General features: G+C 38.0%; 1 protein-coding gene across 3 annotated transcripts; it reads left to right on the plus strand.

Moving 5' to 3' along the window:
• Window positions 1-3,099: 3,099 nt before the first annotated feature.
• LOC110172492 (lysosomal membrane ascorbate-dependent ferrireductase CYB561A3) lies at window positions 3,100-14,631 on the plus strand. 3 transcript variants are annotated; one of them, XM_020938374.2, is made up of 7 exons: window positions 3,100-3,363; window positions 4,031-4,165; window positions 5,531-5,735; window positions 6,892-7,100; window positions 10,924-11,078; window positions 12,723-12,888; window positions 14,454-14,631. In XM_020938374.2, the coding sequence occupies exons 2-7, from the start codon at window positions 4,034-4,036 to the stop codon at window positions 14,478-14,480; spliced, it is 894 nt and encodes a 297-aa protein (XP_020794033.1). In that variant the 5' UTR covers window positions 3,100-3,363; window positions 4,031-4,033; the 3' UTR covers window positions 14,481-14,631. The 3 variants fall into 3 exon arrangements, with proteins under 3 accessions (XP_020794033.1, XP_020794032.1, XP_020794034.1); XM_020938373.2 differs by having other exon boundaries at window positions 4,034-4,165; XM_020938375.2 differs by having other exon boundaries at window positions 4,082-4,165.
• Window positions 14,632-14,935: the final 304 nt, after the last annotated feature.

Genomic DNA, 14,935 nt, shown 5'->3' on the forward strand with positions numbered 1-14,935 from the left:
TGATGTTGTTACTGTCAGTCATTGTCTTACTGTCTGTGTCATAGATATTTGAAAGAACAAATTCTGACAAGAGCAGAGGATTCCCTGAAATACTGAGTGGCACGAAAGACTTTATATCCTACGCAGTGAAAACTTGCATTCAAGTATCTGTGCATCCCAGCATCATCTGTTCCCTGTGAAAGGATATTTTCCAAAGCTGGGGAGCTGGTCAGCCAGAAGAGGAGCCGACTGAAGCTTGTGACAGTAGAAAAAATTATTATAAAATCCTGTGAAGACAAATATTTTGTCTGCTCCTGTGAATAATCTTTTCAAATCAACCATACAGGTCCCCAAATGACAAACCATTATCTTTAAAGATTTTCCTTAAAAACTCTTCACACACACAAACCCAGTGTTTTTGAATTCAAACACCAGGATCATTTGTAAAGTAGGAAGGGTCTCTAATCCTGTTAGGGACTTTTAAGTAAGTTTAAATCTTTAACGAAACCCTTAACCAACATTTAACACTTAATATAATTTGCATTTATTCTTTAGGTTAATCTGGGATGTGTTTTAGAGTATGGAGGAGAGCACCTGCATATTTTATTGTAATGACGATATTATCATTATTTGTTATGAATGAACAAGACAGTTGAATGACTACACAGACTTTTCTGAGCTTTTACTGCCCTTATAAGATTGAAACAGAGCCAGTGCTTGAGTCGTGCTCTTTAGAGGTTGCTATGGCTTCACTTGTCCACCAGATGTCACCGTCACTGAAGTCTTGAAACTTTGAAGCTTTTTCGGCACAGTTGTTTGGAAAGCCTCAGTAAAGCCTCACTTGCCCACCACTACTGATCTGAAACAAAGTCACAACACAAGTCTGACCTTCAGTAATTTTTTAAAACTTCAAATCCCAGATACAAACAAAAAGGCACCATACAAACATCACATCCAAACCTAGTAAGAAAAAATCTAATCACAGTTGTGAGGAAAAATAAAAACAAAAATACATTCATGAATGAACCATGGGGGCAAATTCTAAAGCCTGTAATCAAAGGAACAAATTGACATCATTCAAAAAAGATACTAGAAACCAGCTTCTCTTTTTTCAATCAGGTTCAATGAGTCAACAAAAATTCTTAGGTCATTACCAAAGTACGTTATATTTGGTTTTACCTTAAAACATCGACATTTGTGAATAAAAAATTTACCTAAGATTAATAAATTATTAATTCCAAATTCCTTCCTTTTAACTTCCCTTATTACACCAAATTTTATTTCTTTTATTGTTAGGGGGGCAAATTTAATTCCCCTGGACTGAAGCAATGAATGAAAATCAAACCAAAATTGTTGTACCAAACTACATGAAAAGAAAAGATGTTCCAAATCTTCTTCCCCTGTGTCGCAGAACACACATTTACCTGTTTCCAATTTGAATTTTTGTTTTAGGAATTCATTGGTTGGATAAATATTATTCAAAATTTTAAATTGTATCTGCTTTACTTTGGGGGAACTGGAAAGGAAAGATATTTAGTTCTAATTATTTTAATATCTTTCTTTTCAAAGTTCTTTTTAAGAATACAATCTCTTTTAACTGGCTTGGGAAAGGAAACGTTTAGTAAGGAACATCTCAAAAATGTGTTATTGCACTTTGAATCACAAAATTCAACCCCTTCAATGCAAAGTTGTCTCAGTCCAGGAGAATTACTAGAGTACAACATATCCTGCCGAGACATAGTTCTAACCTGTAAAGGGATAACTTTTATAAGACCAGTGTTGGGAAGGTGACTTTTAAAATGTATTCCCCTACAGATTACAGATTACATAACCCAAAATGTAGTTTGTAACATAATCCATTAAATTACTTAAAGTGAGTAACGTAATCTGAATACTTTGGATTATTTGATATTGTCATGCTTTTTAAAACTACATGAATGAACCAACCACATCCTGAAAATTCTTGTTTGTTTTCTTCAAATTGTCTGTTGAGCCCAAGTCTCCATGAACAGGATTTTGTTTTGCTGTAGAGAAGCAAAGACAAACATCTGAACAGAAGATGTTTGTCTGTTAAAAGAAAATAAAAAGCCTTGACTTTACTTAAACATATTAAAAATATTATTGATAGAGAAAAGATTTTTATATGAGATCACTGAAATTATGTCCACACTACTGTTAATGTCATATTGTTTAGTCCTGGTTTTAGTCCTAAATTAGTTCTGGTTTAGTACTGGTTTGGTCCTGGTTTTAGACTTGATTTAGGCATGGTTTAGTCCTGGTTTAATCCTGGTTTAGTCCTGGTTTTAGTCCTGGTTTAATCCTGGTTTTAGTCCTAATTTAGCCCTGATTTAGACCTGGTTTAGTCCTGGTTTAATCCTGGTTTATTCCTGCTTTTAGATCTTAATTAGTCCTGTTTAGATTTGGTTTAGTCCTGCTTTTTAGACCTGGTTTAGTCCTGGTTTAACCCAAAATGTAAAAATAGGAGAATACCGCCATGTAATCCATTTATTTCAACAAAGTAACTGTACAAACAAAGTAACCACTCACTGAAACAGTAACTGTAACTGAATACAGTTACTCATAATTTGTACTCTGATTACGTAATGCTGGTACATGTAATCTGTTACTCCCCAACACTGTATAAGACCTTTAGTCAAGTGTCAAGCATCAAAATAATTCCCCTGCCAAAGTGCAAAATTAATCTTGCTATTTATTCTACATCCTTTTTCTCTCCCTCTCTACCCGTGTTCGCCATCTAGTGGACAAATAAGGGTCATCAGCTGTTAGATTTTATATTTAGCTAACAAATTTACTATTGTCTATTTTATAATATTTAGAAACATTATAATCATACACTTTTTGTATTTATTGCTTTAATTTATTATTTACTCTCTTTTTTATTGTCTTAATTTGTCTGTGCAACACTTTGAAAACCCGTCATGTTAATAAATTGTGCTATATAAATAAAGTGGATTGGATCATAATCAGTAATAAAATGTATAGGATGTTAATATGTATGATATAGGTTTATTATTGCTTTCATTTCACTCAATTTGTTATCTCGCTCTTTAAAACTACATTTCCCATCAGCCTTTGCAATATCAATAAGGAAATGAGCCAGGTAGACCCGTGCCTCCTGAATTTCCAGCTTGTGTGCTGCTACTCAACGCGACTGTGGACATTTGACGCTTTTGTTACGTGTTTAAACTTTTTATTTATTCGAGTTTGGGGCGTAGATGAGGAGTTTATTTCAGTCGTAACTTGTAATGTGTGGTTTTCCGACATTTACGTGAGGTCATTTGAGGCCACGACAGTAAGGCAGACACTTGTCTTGCAGAAATGGTCGTATTATTTTCAGGTGACTGACGCAAGGATAAAGTTTATGTAAGTATCAGATTTTGTGTTAAATTAATTTTGCATAACATTTGATTATCTAATGCGCTTTATTTTTTATGGTTCAGGGTGTGTTGTGAATTGAAATAACCAATTTTGACTGACTAAAAATATGCCCTCTCTATAATTGTTAACATTTTGAAAGATATTAATCAAAATCAACAAAGCTTTTTAAATGTTTTTATATGACCGGAATGTTTAAAATTTTGGAAGGGAGGTAATGTAGGCAAAATTGTAAATAAAAATAAAATAAAATAAATAAAAAATACATCTTCAGCAATCAACAGGCATCAGATCTTTATCATTTAAAAAAAGAACTACTATAGACTTTAAATAATTGTTTGGGTGGGACGAGACAAATTAATAGTTTCTCGAGAAAAACACTCACCGGCACTTTTATATTTTTTTTGCCAAATGTAAACACAGTGAGAAAAAAAACCCAATACATTTCAAGTACATTTCCTCTTGTGGCATTTTTATCTCATGAGATTTTCTAATAATTGTGTACTCTAATGATCTACTATCCAAATAACATAAAGTGATGATATGCTGAGGCTCATCCCCAAATTGCCTCCAGTAGCCTCCGTTGTGGTTCAGTTTGTATTTGACTGCATTAGTTGTGCAGTTTATGGCATGTCATTGATCACAGTATGAATAGCAGATGCAGCAGGAGCCTCCAGCTCTGAGCTCTGCTCCTCTCAACCTCCAGCTCACACAGTTCAGCTCTGAACCAGGACAAAGTAACTCCAGATCAGCCAGAAGAGCAGCCCATCTGAGGGAGGGACAGAAGAAGGTGAGTAATGAGATAAACATTGACTCTGTAATCCTATGGGTGTGTGCTCAAATTATTACTAACGGTTACTAAAAAGACTATTGTTCAGACAACTGAACATGTCTCCTGCAAAAATAACAAATATATAGTTCATAGGTTTCAGAACTTTACAGCATGAAATGTATATGTGTTATCTTACTACTGGAAAAAGTAGTGTACATGTTTTGGACTAGACATTTTTTATTTGACTCACTCCAGCGGAAGTTTCTGTAGCAGTTCAGCACATAAGCACATGCATGGTGTAAGACAGGATGACATGAGTATGCTGTAATAATAATGTTTTAGGTCCAAACACACTGCACGTGTCAGCGTTTACATATGTAAGCTCTCAAAACCACAGCGCCTTGTCACTGCGAGGATGGCCACAGTATCAGCTCCATCAGCGCGTGGCACTGGCTCCGTGCTTCTGTTATACTGTGTTACATTTGCTTTGTGTGAAATAAACGTGGTGAGGCAAGGCAGCTTTATTTGTATAGCACAGTTCATATACAGAGTAAAAAGCAAAATGCTTTACAGAAGACATTAAAATCATAATGCAACAAAACATAAATAATCATCATAAAATTTGCATTAAAAGAGAAAAGTGCAGAAGAAAAACCTTTCAGTCAAACTTGCAGAGTGTCCTGGACCTTACAAGACTCCCCTAAACAACACTGTACTTAGTCACTCATTCACTTCACACTCACACTGGGGTCAAACTATTTCTGTAGCCACAGCTGCCCTGGGGCAGACTGACGGAAGCCATACTGCACCATCGGCCCTTCAGACCACCACCTCCATCACTCACGTAGCTCACACCACATTCATAGGGCAGGTGGGTGAATTATCTTACTCAGTGATTGGACAGTACATCCTGGAATTGACCTGCTGACATTGGAGGTTAGAGGGCCAATGCTCCAACCACTGATTCTAGTTACAATGTTCTTTCTGTTCTATTACCACAATATTATTGTGCTGTAAAGTTCTAAAAACATCCAACACAAACACAAATCTTAAAATGCAGGAACAATTTACCCAGCAGAAATTCTCTCTACTGGCAATTTAAACCTTTATGTGGGCACAGTCGTGTCTTTTTACTTGTCAAATAATAACTATTGTATAAATTAGACTTGTTTTGGTCCTTGTTTACCGTTTGGTTTTTAGACCATGGATTTACCTCTACATATGTCACATCTGCTGCACGTGTCCAACCAGGAAGTCAAATGACAAACTTCACAGAATTTGAAAAACTGAAAACTTGGGAAATATTATTAGTAAAAAGTATCATCTGACCTTTCATATGCACCTTAACTGTTTGGCTTACACACTTGTGTTTCCCTGTCCCAGCCTTCAGGCACCTCCAGGATGCGAGCCGTAGTGAGCCTGTCCATCTGCCTGCTCGTGTGCCTCGCTCTGGGCTTGGCCTGTGTGCTGCTGGTTTATCTCTGGAGCTCCAGGTTCAGAGGAGGATTCCAATGGGATGGATCGGAGCTGGAGTTTAACTGGCACCCTGTACTCATGACCTCAGGGCTGGTGGTCATGTACGGATATGGTGGGCAGAATTCTTACCCGTCTTTATTTTGAAATCCAAATTAATTTTTAATCTTATGACTTAAATTAGTGCCATAGTTTAGTCAAGATTTTGGCAAATTTTTATTTTAGTTTTTGTGAATGAAATGTAAATAGTACATCTAAACAACCAAGCAAAAGTTTTCGGGGGATAGTCTCTCTCCTGAGCTTCTTTCACATCTCAGCACTCCTGCCTAAAAGGTACCGTTCGTACACTAGATGGCAGATGTGAAACTGTTCTCCCCTCTCCTCACCTGGGCTGTGTCTCATTTCTCTTTCCTCGCATCCTTCTTGATTCCTCTCCTCGATTCTGCAGGAAATGTGCGAGGAAGTCTCGCCCACAGAGGAGACACAAGGACAAGAGAGGACCTAAACTCCTCACCGAGGCCAATTAAGTTTGATTCTTTTCTCTGACGTCTGCTCCTGAAGCTTCCCTCAGTTTTACTCCTTCCTTCTGCGGTTTTCTTTGGAACACCACTTAATTGACAGCTGAAAAATGGAGGATCGAGGAATCAAGGAGACAGAAGCGAGGAAAGAGAACTGAAACGCGGCCCTGATCTTTGTTCAGGCTCACTATGCGCTCTGGTCTTCTTCTGTCAGGCCAAGGCTGCTTACTGTCAGACAGCAGTAACATAGACAGAATCTGGTGGTGACTAGAGATGCTAAACCACGGGTCGGGCGGATGACGTGACGAAAAATAATATTTTAATTAAATTTGGGCGGGTGGTGGATTCACTACTCAAATAAAAAACTCTGAACTTGGAGCAAATGGGAGGAGACCGAGCGGATGGCGGGCGGGTGCGGTTTTGAAAAACTGTGGTTGCAAATGGATAGCGGGCGGATGATGAGTTTTGCGATGCGGTTGCGGATGAAAAAGTAGCCCATCCGCGCATCTCTAGTGGTGACACATGAGAATACAACAAGGCTGGATCATCAAAACTTCAGACACTGTCCAGTTTTACAACTAATTTGGACTGTGGTTGTGGCAGAGTTTTGGTGTTTAGTCAAATCAAATGACAGAGGTTCCACATTCTAGTCCCACATTATAAGACAACGTAAAGTTTCAGAGGACATCTTTATCAAAGTTGATGATTACATATTCAGTACTAACATTCTTTCTGTCTTGTCCTCTTGTTTAGCGGCTGTGTTGTACCGTGTCCCTCTGACCTGGGGGCAGTCTAAACTCCCCTGGAAGCTGCTTCACTCTGGGCTCATGCTCCTGGCTCTGCTCCTGTCTGTGGTGGGGCTGTGCGCTGTCTTTGACGTCCACAACAAGAAGAACATTCCCTGCCTCTACTCGCTCCACAGCTGGGTCGGAATCAGCGCCGTGGTGCTCTTCGCTGTACAGGTACCATGAGGAATATTACAACTAGTGCTGTCATGCGATTAAAAAAATTGAGAGATTTTTAATTATGATCTGTAATTAATTAATCTCATTAATCTAATTTTAATCTCACCTAAAAATTGCTGAGAAAAGCCTTCAGTTTGAGGTATTTTCATTTAAATTCATTATTACATTATTGTGGCAGATCAAAAGACTGATATAAATTTAAAAAAGTGACTTTATAAAGTCATTTATTGTTTAACAAATCTCTCCAAATTGTCTGTTGAGCCCAAGTCTCTATGAATAAGAAACTGTTTGCTGTAAAGTAGCAAAGACGAGGAAATCTGAACATAATAACTTTTGTCTACTTAAAGACAATAAAAAGTCCAGTCTTTCCTTAACCATATTAAAAATATTATTGATAGAGAAATGCTTTATATATGAGATCACTGGTTTTAGTCCTGGTTTTAGTCCTGGTTTAGACCTGCTTTAGTCCTACTTTAGTCCTAGTTTAGTCCTGGAAAGGGTTAGTCCTGGTTTAGTCCTGGTTTAGACCTGGTTTAGACCTGGTTTTAGTTCTGGTTTTAGTTCTGGTTTTAGTTCTGGTTTTAGTTCTGGTTTAGTCCTGGTTTAGACCTGGTTTAGTCCTGGTTTAGTCCTGGTTTTAGTCTTGGTGTTAGTTCTGGTTTAGAGGCGCACAGGAGGAAGCGCGGTTTACGCCGCGTACGCGAGAAAACACGATCCACACGCGGCTCACGGGAGCACGTCGGTGTCCGCGCAGCGTCTACGGAAGGAAATGTGGTCTGCGCGTTCTCAGGTTAATGACGATGATGAAGGTGTGTGTTTGTTTGTGTGTGTTTGTGTGTGTTTGTGTGCGTGTCCCCTCATGTGGCAGGTCACTATAGGACAGTAGTGCAGACATCATGAGCCTATGCAGGTTGTTTTCACCAGTGACATTTAAGATGTAGGTGATATTATATTTGTTATTTTCTTTTATATTTCACGTTGGGAGAATAATTTCCAAGACATGAATGTGTTTTTACCTGTGCACTGCTGCCTCTGTTCTACTGGCTCTTCCACCTCGTCCATTGTGCGACTGACGCCGCCAACGTTAACATGACGTTTACATCGCTTTTACTGTGCACGTTTTGTGTGGGTTTCCGGCAATGAGTGGAATTACCGAAATAAAAAAATGTATAAATGTGTTTTGTGTGTGTGTTGTTGTCCCAACAACACATAAAAACAGAATTTATAATAAAGCAACTCGCATACAGAAACAGTAAAGTTAGAGATTAAAAATTAGATTAACGTGATTAAAAAACATAACACGCTAAATATGACTGTAATTGACTTCTTAGGACTTTCTTGTCTCTCAGTAAGACTTCCTGATGAAATCAAATGTGATACTCAACTACAAGGAACCAAAATGTAAGATTTTGACTTTTCATGTCATAAACTTGAGCTGTGTTCCCAGATACGAGGTAGACATGTTCAAATCAAATCAAATCGTAGCTTTTACTAATTTGGTGCTTTGGTTTCAAGGTGATTATCCAATCAGAAAGCAGAATCAGGTTAACATGAGTCTCTGTTTGTGTTGCCAGTGCTGAAATTCAGTTGGTTTAAACTAGGGATGGGCATTCGATGAAATTTTCTTAATCGATCGTCGGAAGAATTAAGGATCGATTATCGATTAATCATTAACGTTTTTATATTAAAATGATCATCATTATTATTACTATCTGCACTACTAATCTGCATAAATAAATTCAACTTTACGACGTATAAACCGTAACGACTCTAGAGCCACATCAATCCGTTTGACATTATAATGTGTTTAATTCAGTTTTGTGCAACTCTCACAGAAACAAAACTTAAAACCGCATCGCTAATTTACATAAACTCAGCAAAGATAAAACTACAGCTCTTGTGTCGCTGATGCGGTCAATTTCTGTCGGATTAAAAGACATGATTCAGTGGAATACTGTACGGGGGGAGGGAGGTTGGGACTCGTCATCGACATTGCGCGACTCTCACCTGGCAAAGCTTTTTCCCACTGGACACCGAAACATATGTGCTGCTTTGTACACTGTGCACATGGACTCCCACTTGTCCCGAACGCAACAGAAAGCGTGGAATTTCTTGTACAAATCATCGTTAAATACACATTTGTGCTTCGGCACGTTGCAGGCTGACCTACTGTTTGTGTCTCGCTCCTTCTGAGTGCAGAGAGACACATTCGGTTTGTCGATTAAAATTAACGTAATCGATGAAATTCTTAATGATCAATTATCGATTAATCGATTAATCATGCCCATCCCTAGTTTAAACCTAAAATGTGTCTCTTCGATCTGAATGGTCACTACCTAAACCCCAGCACCTGCACCAATCATGAGTCAGTGCTAGTGCAGCCTCTGCAGCTCAGGGAGGCAATTCTGGAGGTTCTGAGCTTTTACATGAGACATGTCCATAAATTGAGAATGAGAAAAACTGGCACGTGTCCTTTATCTGCAGGTTAAGGCTCTGGCAGCACAGGTTCACTCATGCCCTATATACCGTATTTCCCGGACTATAAGTCGCACCGGACTACAAGTCACACAAATGTATTTTATAAAATCAGAGACCAGGAACTGACATTTCATCTTGAAAGGCAAGTTCTAGTAATAACAACAGAATAGAGAATAACAGACTGAATAGGCATTAATATGTCAATGTATCATATTAACCAGTAACTAGAGCATAAACAACAGAACATAAGTTTACCAAACTCACAATCTCACTCCAAATCACTAAATCCATTGAATTCTTCATCCTCTGTGTCACTTCTGTGTGACCTCCAGAGGTAAACCATAGATCCATGAGGTAAAAAGAGCACCACTTCCTCTTCTGTGTAGCTGTTGTCAGACTCGGCATCAGTTCCAGTTAGAATTATTCCGACCGTTCTGAATCCTGACAGGATGGTTTTGATTGTCATTGAAGTTCAGGCTTTGTTGATTCATCCAGTGACTTCCAGGAAAGTTACATGGCGCACCTGCTCGGTTGCCGTGAAGCTGTGTTCTTCATCCCTGCTTTCTCCCAGTCCCTCACAAGTTTCTCATTCACTTCAAACTTTCTTTCTGCTGCCCAGTTACCCCTTTCGGCAGAATATTTCACTATTTGCAGCAAGACATCAGCTTTTTCTACAGGAGACATTCGCAGTAGAGACAAGTGACAGTAGTACAGGAGTAGCAGATACTGACACACAAGAGTAGAGTGCCCTCTCGTGACTGTCAGTCTGAAAATTTAAATATATAAGATCACCCAAACCATGAAAAAAGTGTGACATATAGTCCGAAAAATACAGTAGTTCCTTTTACCTATTTGTATCTTAAGACTTATGTGTTATTTCTGTAACATTTGCACATGTGTGTTGTCATATTTTGATGATCTTTCCTATCAGGAAAAACTCTGTGTACTAGTTACTGGTTAAGTTTACATGCACACCCAAACTCTGATCATTATCTGATTTCCAGAGCTATCAGATTATTGAAATACTATGCAAACTGAGTAATCTGATTTCTTTCTGATCGTTCACACGTGCAGTTTTAGACGAGAAAAACTATGCAAAACTGAAAGAGAAAATGTTAAAGATTTAAAGAAAAGTTATTTGAAGTTAAATTTATTATTTGATAATACAACAGTTCCTCTAAAGATCCACTGAATAACTGACACATGCAGTAAACAGACACACACACCAGAAATCAGATCAGATTATTGGGTTATCTGATTATTCTAGTTGTCAAATTCATATTTTTGTCTATCAGAAATACAGTTTTGTTCATTGTATTGTGTGTGTACCACTTGTGTCCAGTGGGTGGCAGGCTTCACCGGCTTCCTCCTGCCCTGGTCTCCTCTGTCCTTCCGGAAGCTGCTCAGACCTCTGCACGTGTGGCTTGGGGGCAGTATCCTGACCCTCAGCATCGCAGCCTGTGTCTCTGGGATCAACGCAAAACTCATCTTTGTCCTGTGAGTCTTCAGATTTTAGCCAGACATTTATATGGGTTTTAAAAGCAGTGTACATTATGTTTGTGTTTTACTCATACATTTTTTTCTGATAACATGTTATTTACAGATAAAAAGTACTAGGCTTTTGTAGAGTTTGAAAGAAGTCGTCTCAATGAGGTCTTATTGTAAATGACATAAACATGCTTTCTGAAATCTGTATTAATCATGAATTAAGAGGAATTCATTTATGCAAAATCAACTTCATCAGAAACATGCCTGAAGAGGTTTTAGATTTCATCCATACATGTTTGCATAATTCTCCAGACTAAATTCAATGTGTTAACAATGAAGCAAATTGAAAACCTTTTAAATAAATGCTGACATAACATGAACATGAACATGGTGAAAAGATAGAAAAGGTAGAATGTTGTCCCACCAACTGCGTCAACAGCATTCTGACCAAGCTATTCTTACAATTAATGGAGAACATGGTGTTAAGTTGACAGATCCTTTGGAGATCAACCATAGATTCACTGAGTATTACACACAACTGTATACTTCTGAGTCCAATAGAAACAAATTGCTTTTTGACAGCTTTTTTAGTAAACTTAGTCTGTGCACTATTGGTGAGGACTCGGCTAAAAACTTGGAAAGGCCTTTTTCAAAAGAAGATTTTTTTTTTTCCAACTTTGTTTATTGAACATTTTTAACATTAACAAACAAACAGAGTGCACTGTATTGAATAGTACCATTACAGATATAACAGTAAGGAGGACACATCTGAATGTCAACACCCCCCCGAACAACCTAACCCTGGCCAAACAAGCCAAAATAAAATAAACAAATTAAATACATTAAAAATAAAATAAAATAAAATAATATAAAATAATAATAATAAAATTGATAAAAGAAGATTTTAATTTTTTTTTAAGCAATTGTATTCATGCAAAATGGGAAATCACCAGGACCAGACGGCTTTCCAAGTGAATTTTTCAAAACATTTTCTAATGACCTGGCCCCTATCCAACTTTCTGTTTATGACGAGTCCTTGGTCTCTGGTTTATTCCCAGAAACTATGAGACAGACTGTTTATATCTCTGATCTACAAGAAAGATAAAAATAAATTAGAATGCGGCTCTTACCGGCCCATTTCCTGATAGTCAAATTTTTGCTAAAATACTTGCATGTCGTCTGGAAATCGTTTTGCCTTCCATTATATCTGATGATCAAACTGGGTTTATTAAGAACCGCTACTCAATCCATAATATCCGCAGACTCCTAAACATCCTTCATCATCCCACTCCCCCAACACATCACAAGTAATCTTATCATTTGAATGTGGGATTATCTTTTCTATACACGTTATGCAAACATGTATACATACAGGGTTTGAATTGATCTCTCGTGGTCTCAATTCAGACCCTTCTTGTGGTTAACAGTGCGAGCTTCTATAAGGCTCCTTGCACAAGCCTACGTAACTCCTGCCCCAACATGGCCATTTTTCATAGATATACAAAAGCAGGATACAAAAAAATACACTACAACTTCACAAACCTGATGTGATGTGCAGTAGTTTCATTAGAAGAAAGCGCACCTATTACGGGTAAGGGAGCAGGGACAAAACTACTTTTCAGCAATAAGTCTATGTAACATGTCTTTTACAAGGAAAGGAAACAACCACACAGAGCCGTACAGCAGACTCCCTCCTGAGGCCCTTTTGGCGAATTCTCTGGGAGTTATGATCGTAGCGTTTGGGTTGGTGGTGCTGAGGATTCTAACCAACAAGAAGTGGCAAAGACCTGACCCCCAACCACTAGACACTGCTTATAGGGTGAGAAACTAAAACAAATGCTTTTTAATTGTATTACTGTACTGCAGGGGTCTCCAGACTTTTTCTTCCGGTGAGCTACCTTTACAAAAAGAAAATGCCAAAGAGCTACTTATTTTAGCAGTCACAAGAAATTGAGCAAAGGAAGACATGAGATGGGGAACAGCTCAGTACCTATAAAACATAAACCTTTATCCATTTGTTTGTGCACAAAGTTTAAGGTGACCAGATTTTCAAAATTTAAAAACTGGGACATCCCCCTTTTTGTGGTGGTTGGGATTAATAAAATTGTGAAACGAGTTGTGTAATTTTGGAAAATTGTTAGTCATATTTTCTTTGTGTTTTGATCATTTTTAAGCAGCTTTCCGTATTTTACCTACAAATAACAATGTATGTCTTTCTTTGCTGTTGGCAGGGATCAGATTGGTCAAAAATAGTGACACCTGGGACATTTCTTTTATAAAAAACTGGGACAAATCACTGGTTTTGGATAAATCTGCTGAGACAGGGGACACAGGGCTCAAAACTGAGACTGTCCCAGGTAAATAGGGATGTCTGGTCACCCTAACCACGTTGGGTATAAAATTATACATTTACAATGGCAGTTCATCAGATTTGAGCCCAATATGTATAATTCAGAAACCCTTTGGTGAGCTACTTGAAAGGTGGTGTAGCGCTACTGGTAGCTCCCGAGCTACAGGTAGGAGACCCCTGCTGTACTGTGATTGAGCAATAGTCCCTGTTTAGTAATTCCATGTCTATGTCATAACTACTTGTAAGTTGACTTATTTGTTTGTGTATTTACTCTAAGGAAAAGTTACACCTGCTTGTCTCCATGGAGATTTGATTGCTTTGCCTGATATTGTCTATCCAGGCTGGCGCCACCTAGTGCCTCTGCTCAATTTCATTTCTCTCCAGCGACTAGGTCAGGAATCAGAATACATTAGACGGTTTGCAAGAACCCTGGAAGTTGTATACTGCACACCGGCCAATCAGCTGTGAGCTGTGAAGTCATGACGTCAAACTCGTCACGTCTGTCTGGGTCACTTTTGTGGAACAGCACAACAGTAAACAAAACGTCGAGATGAATGTAGACGAAGACAGACATTCTACGTTTGCAACAATTCCCAAGATCGAGGATTTAAAGCTGGAACAAAGAGAATGTTTGGTGAATTTTATCAAGGGGAAAGACATTATTGTTCTTCTTCCTTCGGGATTTGGCCCATTACATACATCACAACCAAATAGCAGCAATTGGTTAAATAAATGAAAAAAGTACCCACCTCCCGCCGAGCAAATGAATCCTAATGACTTTTTCCATGAAGTGAAACCGTCTGATGAATCAGGCTAGATATTATCTACACTATGCCATAAAATGTGTCTATCTCCATGCAAACAAGCAGGTGAAGTTACAGTTAAGAATGCACGTTTATCAGTGTCAGTGGTTAACCTTGCATCGGAAAAGTTACATATTGAACCTTTACAAAATGGTGCATAATTAAGAAACATGTGAGAAAACATAAATAAACAAAGAAGTTAACAATAATAAAATATTTATTTCTCCACAGCCTTTGAATCAAGAAGAAAACGACTAACTGGCCGTCCTGAGATTATCCAAGTAAAGTCACAGCACTGAAATGATGTTAAAACGCACATTTGTATGAATTAAAAGTCTATTTATTTGATATCAATGAAATAATTTCTTTTCAATAAATTATGTGGATCATGTAATTCACCTTTTCCAAACTTCTTCCCTCTTTGGAGTTTTTTTTTTTTTTTTTTTTTTATAATACTGACCACAGCAGGTACCCCTCCACAGCTGGAGTTACCCAGGACTAAATCAGGATTAAACCAGGCTCTAACAAGACTAAACCAGGCTTAGACTTAGACAAACTTTATTGATCCATGAGGGAAATTATTTGGAGACAGGCTCTAAGCACCTCTTCATGGAGAAAGCCTGAACATACCAAGTATACTGTAGTATATTTTAGTATGTTTTAGTTAGATTTTTGGGGCTATTCACTTTACCTCTTTGTAATTAAAAGCTTCA

Source organism: Boleophthalmus pectinirostris, unplaced genomic scaffold, assembly GCF_026225935.1.
Source record: "Boleophthalmus pectinirostris isolate CB_2022bp ecotype Guang Dong unplaced genomic scaffold, ASM2622593v1 HiC_scaffold_4, whole genome shotgun sequence".
Taxonomy (NCBI): domain Eukaryota; kingdom Metazoa; phylum Chordata; class Actinopteri; order Gobiiformes; family Gobiidae; genus Boleophthalmus; species Boleophthalmus pectinirostris.

What these genes read in the sequence shown, in the direction of transcription:
- LOC110172492 (XM_020938374.2), top strand. Translation starts at nt 4,034, where the DNA reads ATGCAGCAGGAGCCTCCAGCTCTGAGCTCTGCTCCTCTCAACCTCCAG. An exon ending in GGTGGTCATGTACGGATATG is followed by an intron (nt 5,736 to 6,891) that starts GTGGGCAGAATT and finishes CCTCTTGTTTAG; the next exon opens with CGGCTGTGTTGTACCGTGTC. An exon ending in CACTAGACACTGCTTATAGG is followed by an intron (nt 12,889 to 14,453) that starts GTGAGAAACTAA and finishes ATTTCTCCACAG; the next exon opens with CCTTTGAATCAAGAAGAAAA.